Raw genomic sequence first — 12,099 nt, 5'->3', positions numbered from 1 at the left:
CCTTTTTAAGATAAAATTGTTGTTTTTGAAGCAGTATTTTTGTCAGGCATGATAAAATAGAAAATTTTTTTAGACTTCTCATCACGAGAGATACTGCATTACTAGTACAGTCTTTAAGGACTTTGGTTTTGCTAAAAAGGTGAATAAATGAACTTACCAAAATAAACCAAACTGCAGTAAACTATTATTTAAATCTTTTATAAGAAACCACTCCTCCAGAAATTATAAATAAATATCAATGTGGTGACAAGAAATTATTTAGAGTAAAATTGTTTTCAGATTCTAATCGTTAAATATACGATGCTAGATTTTCAGTAATACTGCTAAGACAAGTTACCTTTTTACCTGGGATTGAGAATTTCTAATGCAGTGTTAGAGCCACATAAGATATACGTCATACAATGCACATATTTCATTATTATTTTTAAGTAGGAGAAGGATCCTATGGCTTCTTATAGAACTATATCTGTTAACGGTCCAGATATTTTTGTGCATATAACTCAGGAAAGGATACAGTTCAAAATCTAAAACTTAACTGAGTAAGACTCTTGTTACAGAAGACACTGCAGACATGGGGGCCGACAGTACCCAAGCAGAGCGGTTACCACAACACTGCAGTTGACGTAACTCCTTCTGGGAGTAGGGAAAAAACCTGCCCTGGTTTGCTTATGCAAGCACTGGGTACTCCCAAAGCTAGCCAATGTAACAGTCACAACAGCAACCTGCTTAATACTGTTAAAGGACTTTATCCAATCCTAGAAAGATGGGCTATCTGTGCTGATAAAGGTATGCGAAGCGCACTCTCTTCTGCCTTCCCTTGAAATCAGTAAGCCTTCTATATTATGAATATCAACAGGTCTGAGATTTCACTTGCATGGTTAACGAGTACATCTGAGAACAGATTCAACTGAGTGTTAGCTAAACTGATCTAGGTCCTGGATACATGCCCAGACATTTATGGTGTCTGGTTTAAGCTTTTATTATTATGCAATATTCCTGGTTGGTGATGACACAAAGATGTTAACCAAGTTAATCTTTCAGGATCAAACTCAGCTACTTGACTTTTAAATTATAAGTTTTTTAGCCAACAGACACTGAATATGTAGAAACATATCCGTGACAGAAAGGACATTTAGGATCTTACCTTCCCTGTCTTTCTATTAAATAATTTATATTATTAATTACTAGGTGTTGGCTTGATTATTCCTAATCTTGATCTATCCCTGCTATCAGTTATATGGCCTGTTTTATGTACTATTTAATGAAACCTTTTAGTGGAAATTAGAGAACTCATAATTTATTTACCTTATAGTTGTGACTTTCCATGCTTCCTACAGACTACATAAATCAGTGTGTTTTCTAAAACTTGATTTTAAAAGCTTTAATCATGCAACATGAAGTAAACACTGCTAACGAATGATGCTATTCCTTATATTCATTTGTACTGAGCCAAACATTTCAGAATTTATGTTACAAAACAGTGTAACAAGTAACAGCTGAAGAGCAGCATTTTTCCTTGAAATAGTCTCAGTGGAAAATATTTTTCACTAGTTTTTTGAATAGGTTTACCATTAAAACAATCATATAACATCCACTGACAAAAAGCTGCACCAATTTAAAAGTGTGAAAGTAAACGGAATTTAAAAGTGTGAAAGTAAACGGAGAGTATTAAGCAACACAAACCCCCACAGGCACATTATCCTACTGCTTTCACTCAAGTCCATTTGAAACAGGTTAATGTTAAAGCAAAATAAGTCAGTCAAACTGAAATAAGAGTGGGTTTGCACTGACTTAACTAAAACAGTGCTAGTCTATGTGTGAATGAAACCTGACTTAAATATAGATGGACCTTGCGATTGTTTGAGTGAGTATTTGAACACAATTTCAACTTGATTTATGCCAGTTTGATTTAAACGACATGCAGAGTGGTCTGAAGACTGGCTAATAAATGGAGAAGACAGTTACAGAACAAAACAAAATAATTTTCACCTTACCAAATTCATTTTTAAATGTGTTCAAAGGACGGAGTGATCTCCCTGTACATTTTCTTGATGACACCAATAAGCCAGAAGGGGACCTCTTAATGGTAGAAGTTCTGTGAAAGAAATTGAACTTTTTTTCTTTTTAAATTAGGAAGAAAACCAGAGCATTATGGAATGAAAGACTCCAAAATACCCATAAAGGATAATGTTTTGGAACAAATACCATTTGCTAGTCTTCTTTCCTCCTCCTTCATCCTATTATCCTGTGTTGCTACCTTTATTTTGCATTCCAAGACAATGTTTTCTAGCATTCTTTCAATGTTTTGAAAAGTTTTTCTTAAAGATTTAAAAGACTTTCTTAGAAACTTTAAATTACTTCCTTTAGTATTTCACTTTCTCCCTCTTGACTTTCATCTTCATTAAGTATCTTGGGCTACATTCTCTTTATCAGACTTCATACATTGGTTACATTTGGTTTAGATATTCATCCATTCCCACCTGGCAGGCAACCAGGGTATAGTATTGATCACACTCAGTTTTGAAGAGGACGGTTCCAGACTGCCTGGTTAGCAGAAGGAATGCAGTAGTGTCACCGTTTCATACGGGAGCCCACTGAAAAGTCTGAAACATTATCCATTTCCAGAACATAACAATGAAATTATCAGCTGCTTTTCTGTTATGAAAACAACTATCTGACAATCATACCATTAAACAAGTAACACAAACTAAAAATACTGCAGGTTTCTTGGATGCCCTCTTTAAGCTTTTTAAAACACCACCTAGGAGCCACTTTACTACTAGCCAGAAGAGTATCTGAGCAACAAAGGTCTTCAGGCAATATTCAAGACACGGAAATCATGGAAACACCACTTCAAAACCAGCTTATTATCAAAGCTGACAGCATTATATTCATCAGCTTACACAAAATCTGGAAGAAACCCAATTTCTCTCTCAGTTATTGGTCATATCGTATGCACATTTAAGAGTAGCCCAGCTGGCAGTGAATTTTTGAAATTTTTACCTTTTTGTAGGATTTGATTCAAAACTTTTAATTTCAAATAACAAATCCATGTCCAAGACACTATCTAATCGATCTTTTATACTATAAAATTGGTTAGTTTTTATTTTGGCAGTGCCAATACAGTTTGAGAGATCAGCATATATTCAGTATGCAATGCAGAAAAAAATATTAAAACTAAATCCTGCCAGTTCCACTTGCAAAGGGGAGCAGGGAAAAGTTTACGCAAAAGAATATGTTTTTATGAACTATATTTGAATATTTTAGGTGAAATCTCTAAACTAGTTGAAGAAAGAGCTTTAGAACTCTACTGAAAACAGACATGCTTATATTTCTTATGGTTTCAAATATGTAGAATGAAATTCAACTTCAGAGAGAGAGGCACTGTGCCAGCAAATTATACACTTTCATTAGAAGGGTGGGAAAGAAGGCAGGGCTAATGTACAAAAGAATAGGGTGCAGCACTCAAACAGAAAACCTAGTCTTCATTCTGCATTTACTCAAACACGTTATATCCAGGAACACTACTACTTTAAAATCACATACCAGTTTGACATAAGCATTTTAATTAGGTTACCACCAAAATATTGGATACCTCTTTACTAATACCACCATTACCATTACTCAGAATACATTTCATAAACTTTCTTTTATGCACACGTCAGCACAGCATCACTCCCTCTAGTGGGTAATAAATATTGCTTATATGGACAAGCCGAATTTTCATACAAGGGAGAAGTACTCCTGCCAAAAAAGCAGCACACCAAAAGCAACAACACTGGCTAGACTGCAAGTCTTGTATCACGGCTATAAAGAGAACCACTGTTTCACTCTGACTATTAGAAAATGTATTTTTACTAGCCCTGTTGTTTGCTTTTGCTTCCTCAAGTTTCCAATGGCCAAAAAAGAACAACAATGAATGCAAATATTGTGGCAGCAAGAAATGCATTTATTTCTAGCTTGCTTTCACTTCCAGCAGCATGTTAGTTTTAGTTCTCAGTTCAACAGCAAGTTTTGCCTGCCATCAATTAGTTTCACAAATCTGATTCTTCCTTTGCATATTCTGGCTACATACTAAACTCAAGTAGTATTAACTTTCTGTGTCTTTTCCTGCCAAATAACTTGATTACTCTATTCCATTTGAATACTTGCTTGACAAACCTAACTCTGGAAACACTAAGGCCTAATGTTTACAAGAAGTCATTTCAACAAATCTTATTACATAATCACATAACAAAAAAAAAAAGACAAAACTCAGCCACATGTGTGGATTTTTTTGACCTTTTTTTTATATATATACACACACACACATATATATATATATAATCTCTATAGCTAACGGAACTACAGAATACTGCCAACTGGGAAACAAAACAGGAGGAACAGGTCAGCACAAAAGAACTTGTTATACACATTTTTCTGCATACGTTACCTTCTAATGTATAATTATTACTTTCTAACACAATATATCCAAAGAAGTTGGCTAAAAAAATCCAGCATGAATTTGCTGCAAATGATGTTGCTAATTTTTTAAAATAGGAATGATAGACATTTTAGTCTTTCTAATTGATTTAAGTTACAACCCGATCCTAAGCCATGAGATGCCTTAAGCAAAGGACAGCCACTGTCATTTACAGCTAATTAAGGCACTCAGTAGTTCACAAACTGTTACTTTTAGAATAACATATCAAAACTTCATCTGAAATTATTTTATAATTTTTAGATTATTGTAATTTAGACCGATGAGTAAATAGTCCACCTAACCACGCTATAGAGAAAATAACTGGCAATTATATTACTTGAGAGACTGTGTCCAGAACAAAATTGTTAAGTAACACATTTCTAAGTGACATTTTACAAAAAGACAAAGGCACATATTTTCCACCAAAATCTAATGCTGCTGTCATCAACAACGCAACAAAAGCTACAGCTACCTAAAATGGAAATGAAAATATAACGTATGGAAATATTCTCGTATAATATCTCCTTAGGCTTCACATGTATTAATGTATTAGTTTGCAAACATTAAGATCAAAGGCAAAGCAACAAATACATCCTAAAAAGTTTTTAGTCAGATTTTTATTAACGATATAGAAGTAGCAAGGCATAAAAAATTAATATGCTCAAGCCTTGAAATGTCAAGTGTAATGATCTCCAGCTCTGCTTACCTCCTTTGCTTTTTGTTTCAGTCTAGCTTGCTCTGGGTCTTCTTGCCTTGAGCGACTCTACATGTTTAAAAAAAATGGGGAAAAAAAGATTAACAGATGGTTTAAGAACCCCTCATCTGTTGCAGTAAGTTAAAAAATAGCAAAGAAAGGGGAACAGGATACAAGGTGTCAAAGATGGGATGCTTAAATCCATAGAAGTGCAATTTCAAACCCGTAGGCCTCACCCAAAAGACTATTAAATATTCAGTTGTAAATAAGATCTACCCTAAATTTAAATTAAAAAAAAAAAAGCCACCAGGATTTTGTCAATTCTAAAGTTTTCATACAGGTTTAGATTTCAATTATTTGATAGAAACAAATTCAAGCATCCAAGAGTGGAAATGACAACTTTTCTGTCATCTGATCTTTTTACTTTAAACTCCGTACAGTCACTTATTGGAAAATAATTTACTGTTTGCAACTAAGCTTTTATTCAGCTGTTGGTAGAGAATGTGGAGAAAACAGTTGTAAAGTCACCCTCCCAAACAGTAACTCTCTATAATAAAGACATTGCTATCAGTATGAGCTTACTTCGAGTATAGCATAGAAATACACAGAAGTTAAACTCCATGCATTACTAATAATATTAATGTTGTAATTTTTAAAACTGGAGAAATACTGCCAAATCGCAACTTTCATATTTTCCTTCAAAACCAGAAACAATAGCTCTAAAGCCCAAGAAGAATAACTCTTTAATTTCAATAACAACCCATAACAGTACATTTCTTCAGATACAGACTATTTTACAACCATATGCTAAGACTATTAAATTCTTACTTATGCTCACTAAGCGTATTCAGACTGATGGAATTCAAAACTCGAGAGGTAGATAATATATGCATTATACTTTTTTAATTGCCTGATTGGTCAGTATTCAGAAATGGCTGCATAAAAGGCTGTAAGAAGCTGCAATAAAGCTTGCAGCATCTATGAAAAATTGTTGTTCCTGATACCTGAAAATGTAATTGTTTTATTTCATTTTCTCTTTGAGATTTAAAGTGATCTGTTACACAACTCCTAAAGGAATAAGAATATCTATGCTCTCTCCCATCTTTCTCTGCTTCTTTCTATGCTGAAGACAAACCTGAAACTTGAAAGAATATTAGCTTGCAAACTTACATACAGATTTTTTCCTGTTGTTTTAATTTTTCATAATATTTTCTGTTCAGAAGTTAAAAATCCATGAACAAAACCAAAGGGAGATAGGTTTTAAGGGTAAGGGGACATGTAATATTGTTGATATATCTGGAGGGAGACTTGACTATGATTTGGCAGACAGGGCACCAATGACACTGAATTCTCTATCCTTTTTCCCAGTTTTGTTTGTTTGGGGTTTGTTGTTGTTTGTTTGTGTGTTTTGGTTTTGTGGTTTTTTGGTTTTGGGTTCCCTCCCCCCAAACTGGAGTTACTTTTTCAGCTAATATAGCACACTTTCAAAACACAGTGATGAGAAAGCATGGCCAAATTAAACTATAATGAGATTTTCAGATGTTCTTGACTCTTCTACTGTGCATATTAGCTTCATATTCCACCACCTACTAGTGATATTGTGCCTGTTAGCATAAAAGGCAGTTTGACAGGATAGCGTCTGGAGTAAAGTAATGAGAAACTAAAATCTGTAGATAGCTAATGACCAAATTAGACTCCCTTGTTGTAGCTGTGCTAACCAAGAAAGGAACCCCAACTTAACTTAGCCTGTGATTCCTTCTAACGGCTGTGGTCAGACAAAAAGAAAAGTGTACATAAACTGATCTAGTTAATGTTTAAAGAACAAAAACGCATTTCACAAAATTTGTGGATCTGCCAGAGAGCTGGGAGTCTACTCAGTAGAGCAATTACTAAGAACTTGATTATATTTATACTGATTAGTTTAAAAAAAAAAAAAACCAAAAACAACCCACACCCCATTCAAAGAGTTGCCTCTCTAGGAGATGGACTTAGGTATAAACTGAGCTGAACTAGGTCCTTGCTCTGCCATTTTGTGATGACAGTTCAATCATTGCATGCCTCAGTTTCTCCAGTATGATGTACGGAAAAATCAAATCATAGTTAGCCCTTCATGGGTTTTGATGATAAATTTATAAATGTATAACGAACTTCTATTGCCTTCTGAGCCTTGCAGCGAAAGCAGTACAGAAATACAAAGTGTTGTTATACTACTGTATGAAGCTGAATCATTTGCCAAATGCAAAGTACAAGTTAAAAGCACTTCAGCTTAAGGAGAAAGCAGAGTGTCCTGGGAGAATTAAGCTCAGACTTCTAATATTACCAAGTTTCTACAAGGAAGCGACAGAATCCTGGTAAACATACCAGATCTATGTTGTGTTTGGGGACATTGTAAGAAAAATTAAAGCAATAGATGCAAAGTAACATTGCAATTTCCTGGACTCCATAAGTGAAGGAAAAACTCTGAAAGTGCTACAGTTTTAAAAAACCAAAACAAATAAACCACATTTAAAAGTTGGGTGGATTTTTTTTTTTGGTTGGTTGGTTTTGGTTTGTTTTGTGTTGTTGTGGGTTTTCTGTGGGTTTTTTATTTTTGTGGTGTTTATTTTTTTTTTTTTGAGATACTGACCAAATTAACGTAGATCAAAAGCAGACCCCAAAAGCAGGCAAAAAAGCAGATGATCTACTCTGTGTAAATCTCCAGCTCATTCACAATAAATGAATAATATAAATTATGGCAGAGATTAAAACAGGTACTCAACTCCTGACTGATTTATTAAATACAGGATTTTGCTTTTCAGTAATGAAGATTTAAAATACCAGGTGGTGTCAGATATATAAGCCCAGATTGAAGGTGAAGGTAGAACTACTTTTACATTTAGAATAACAAAATGAGTTTCTGGTTATTCCTTGAACCCATGCCAAATGGCCTTTTCAAAGAGCTTAGCATAGCTCTTGTTTCAAACAAGCAGAATTCCAACTTTACATTGGATGTGTCATTACTGATATAAGTAACACTAATAAAATTAAGGAGTTTAACAGTCATTTTCTGTTTCTTTTTGTGTTCAGATAAATTTTAATAGATTTTTTTTTAAAAAAAAACAGATGGTTAAGACTAAAATACCTTCCTGCTGACTGCCATGTCAGTTTGCAAATCAGTAAGCTTCAGACATAAAATCATCAGCATATGGAGGCTAAAATGTGTTAAAGGAAAAGAAAAAGTATAAACATTGACTATTTTATTAATTCTTCACTTCACAATCTAATGTAAATTATAAAAGGCTTCTTCAATGCTGATGCATACAGATTAAAGCAAATACAAGTAAACAAAAATGTCAAGCCTAAGAGAGGCACCTAGATAAGCTTTAAAAATGTCACTGGCTTCTCTTTACACTCCATTCCACATGTGAACATCTTTTCCTTCCTCTGAAGAGTTTCCACAATTTTGCTGCTGCTCAGCCTTTGTAGTGTTTGCCTATATCTCACCATTTTTACTCACCAATTATTTTAATATTTTACACTTTTGTCAAGTTACTGACAGAACATTCCTTTCTTTTAAATTCCAGTTTAAATTTTTACTTTGAATTAATCTCATGTTTGGTTTTGTCTTCCTTTCTCCTTTCCCTCTAACACCAAATCATAATGTGCTGCACTCCGTCACCTGTTTTGTAAAACCTGTTCTTCCAAAATCTTTTAATGCACAACGCCTCCTTCCTCTAAAGCTTTGGAAACACCCACCAATCACAGAACTCCCCAACTCAAATACTTTAAAGGAGTTTATCACAACTCCTTTCCCTTCCCCTCTCTATTCTTCGTGTCTAGATCCGTAAATAAAGAAATTTGGGTTTACGTAACGTATTTTCATGTTGATGAATAAATTCCTTTAGAAGCAAGCTAGCTTCCCATAGTAATTTTAGAGAAACCTAGAAGTGATCCTAACCAGATAACATACTTTTAAATACATTAAAAGCTGTCTCCTACTGAGAACTTATTCACCAAACCAGGTTTGTTAACATTTCTCCCAAACATAAACTACTTTTATTAGACCAGACAGCCTGATATTTTAATTGTTAAGAATGAAAGTGCTTTGTGCTAGAGAACTTGCTATCTTATTTATCCGAAAACTGCATAGATCACATCAGGTCTATGGAAATATTAGACTTTGAAAGTATGAAAAGCAGCGTATGTTAAATGTGTATTTATAACACATCAGAAATATGGGGTTTCATTTACATGTTACTGAACTCCCTAATGTTCCAACCCTCAGCTTTTCCCCTTGCTTGTGTTAAGAAGAATGCCACAAAAACAGACATCTAATTACACATGTAATAGCATAATTAAGGGGATTTTGTATTTCATAGAATTGTTTTAAATTAGAAAGCAACAGTATTTTTAAAATAATGATATCTATAACTCATGTAATACTTAAATATATCCAAAGATTATTTTTTAAATTGGAGGATACTCTCTGCGTCTATGCAGATGGGCAGACCAACAGCCCTTCTGAGGTATTTAATTATTATCATTATTGAGTATTTTGTTGTAATTTGTAATGTCAAAGCTTCACTGTTGTTCCATTTTGTCCCACTAACAAAAAAAGTTTTCGATTAGATTCGTAATAATTTTGAAGTCTCAGATTGGTAAACGTTGTTGGAAAAATGTCTCACAGGGTCTCTCCTCCTAAGTTAAGGCACTTACAGCTCTACTCCCCCTTCCCAATACATATACTGGGAGTCTTTAATGCTTCAAATTCATCTTTTTTCATTAAATAAAGAGTCACAACTGCAAGTGCTGTACTATTGAGAGCCACTGCTGTGCCAACAGTTTCAATTTTAAACCTATTTTTCCCCATTGATGACATTAGAACTTCACCCACGGCTGTACCAGCTTATAACTTTCACTTTTAATTAAAGAAATTAAATTGGCAACATGAAACACTTTGCTTTCACATTAACTTTCACTTTTTATTAACAAAGCTAAAAGCAGCATAGCTGAGGGTAAAACCCTATTCAGATCTATGACCACAGTGAGGTGGAATGCAAGAGTAGAGGTCTAAAAAAAGATTTATTTTCAAATCATTAAAATTGAAGTAACAAATTTCTAAAAATTCAGAAAATTATCTCAACACAATAATTCCCTCTTTGCTCTCGTCTCATTAGAAGTGAGTTATAAGTTTCTGTTCAGAGAGTGCTTCATCTCACAGAAAGCTGCATTACATCCACCGTACTCTCAGAAAAGAGGGAAAGGATTAAATTGGCATGACGACTGAACTCATCTCTAGCTCAAAGAGGTAGCCCCTTCAAGTAATGACAAGACATGCGTGTAAGGAAATCTGCATTGCCAAATTTCAATGATATCTCTCCAATAAAAAAGCCCTTCAGCCTGTAGCCCTATAAAATCACCAACACCCACAAATACTAATTACCTTTGCAAACACAGAACATAATTCTTCCATTTACTAATGTAACTATGTTTTTTTACAGAATAGATCTTACTCCTGTGATAGTCATATTTAAGGCGCCCAAACTTGACAGGCTTTTCTACTAATGCAGAACACTCAAAATAAAACTCTAATAGAATGTATATACTGTAAATTAATTTTCAAAATTAATTTGATCATAATAATGCATTTAGCCAGTCTGAGCAGATGAATTAACACAGTAATTTTAACATTATCCACTTTATTATAGATTATACTGTAGAGGTATCATTCATTAATTTAATGAAAACAAGGAAAACCCCAACCTGTACCTTTACTGTAGAAAGCACCACTGTCCAAAAAACAACTCAGAAATAAAAACCCACCAAAACAAACAAAATCAACTACAACTCCTATTCCTCCTGCTGCCAGAAATATTTCCATTATCACCCTAGAACCAGAACCTCATTCCATTTGACACAAACAACCTGCATTTTCTGGGTTTTGGAAATAGCTATGAAAGCAGCAAGGAACACGTCTTTTACTATAGCAAGCCCTGTGCTTTGTGTGGTTTCCTCCACCCCCCACCCCCCCAGAAGTCCACACAACACACACCATGTCAAATATAAAGGTAAATTCCTCAAGAGATTTTAGTCTGGCTTTTGACCTTTCTGCAGTCTTAAGACTTTCCTTAGCTCTTCTTGTGATTTCCCATACCAGGCAAAGACAGATTGAAAAGACCTCTGCTTCTGCACACACGTGGAAACAATAGCCAGTGGCTTCTGACTGGGAAAATAAATGGGACCAAAGAGTTGACTTTCCCAAATATTCCATGTAAAGAGACTGCACTCTACATACATGTTTATATACGAGATGACCCGTCGTTGTGCCGTTATTATTTTACTGTATTATTCACGTATTAGGAGGATAACCCAAAAGTAATGACAATGAGACAGCTGCAGTTTCTCCCTGTACAGCTTCTGTATTTGACACACCATATTATCTCAATGTTTGAAACAGGAGTTGTTCCAGCAGCAGGAGGTGACTGGATCTCACAGTTTTGGGGACCAATATGTCTTTAAACACTTCTATTATAAAAAGAATCACTAAGAAGTAAATTAGAAAAATGCTTTGGGCCATACATTCTAGGTTGGTATACATACATTGTGGCACGTGATGGAGAGATCCCCAAGGTACACGAGATCGTGCTAGTTCCTGAAACAGTACAGTCTTGTTTTCAATTTTTAGGTATTTAATTAAAAAGGAATTGTATGTTGCATTGCTACTATACCATACCTTACGATTTTTCCTGTCAAGTTTGTCTTCCCCCAAAATATCTCACTGGAATGTGAACATCAGTCATTATTCTTCTAAGCTTGTGGTATGAAGTTTCTATTTCTCAAGTATTTCCCAGGCATGGGACATCAGATTTTGTAATAGTCTCTCATTTAACAAGCCAAATAATACCGCTATTTTGCTTTAAAGATACTCTTGTAGCTTCACAATTATTTTTAAGTTGGACAGTGA

The 12,099-nt window shown here is 34.5% G+C and overlaps 1 protein-coding gene across 2 annotated transcripts in view; it reads right to left on the bottom strand.

The window, feature by feature from the left end:
• LOC142060976 (transcription initiation factor TFIID subunit 4-like) overlaps positions 1–12,099 on the bottom strand; it is a 147,690-nt gene that overhangs the window by 65,517 nt on the left and 70,074 nt on the right. For both annotated transcript variants that reach the window (XM_075101388.1, XM_075101387.1), the window contains exon 13: positions 5,169–5,225. In XM_075101388.1, coding sequence (XP_074957489.1) covers positions 5,169–5,225 — 57 coding nt within the window. The remainder of the gene's footprint in view (positions 1–5,168; positions 5,226–12,099) is intronic.

The sequence above is a fragment of the Phalacrocorax aristotelis genome, chromosome 8 (assembly GCF_949628215.1).
Source record: "Phalacrocorax aristotelis chromosome 8, bGulAri2.1, whole genome shotgun sequence".
In the NCBI taxonomy this organism is placed as follows: Eukaryota; Metazoa; Chordata; class Aves; order Suliformes; family Phalacrocoracidae; genus Phalacrocorax; species Phalacrocorax aristotelis.
Note: the sequence above shows the minus strand (reverse complement) of the source record. Positions and strands in the feature narration are given on the sequence as shown.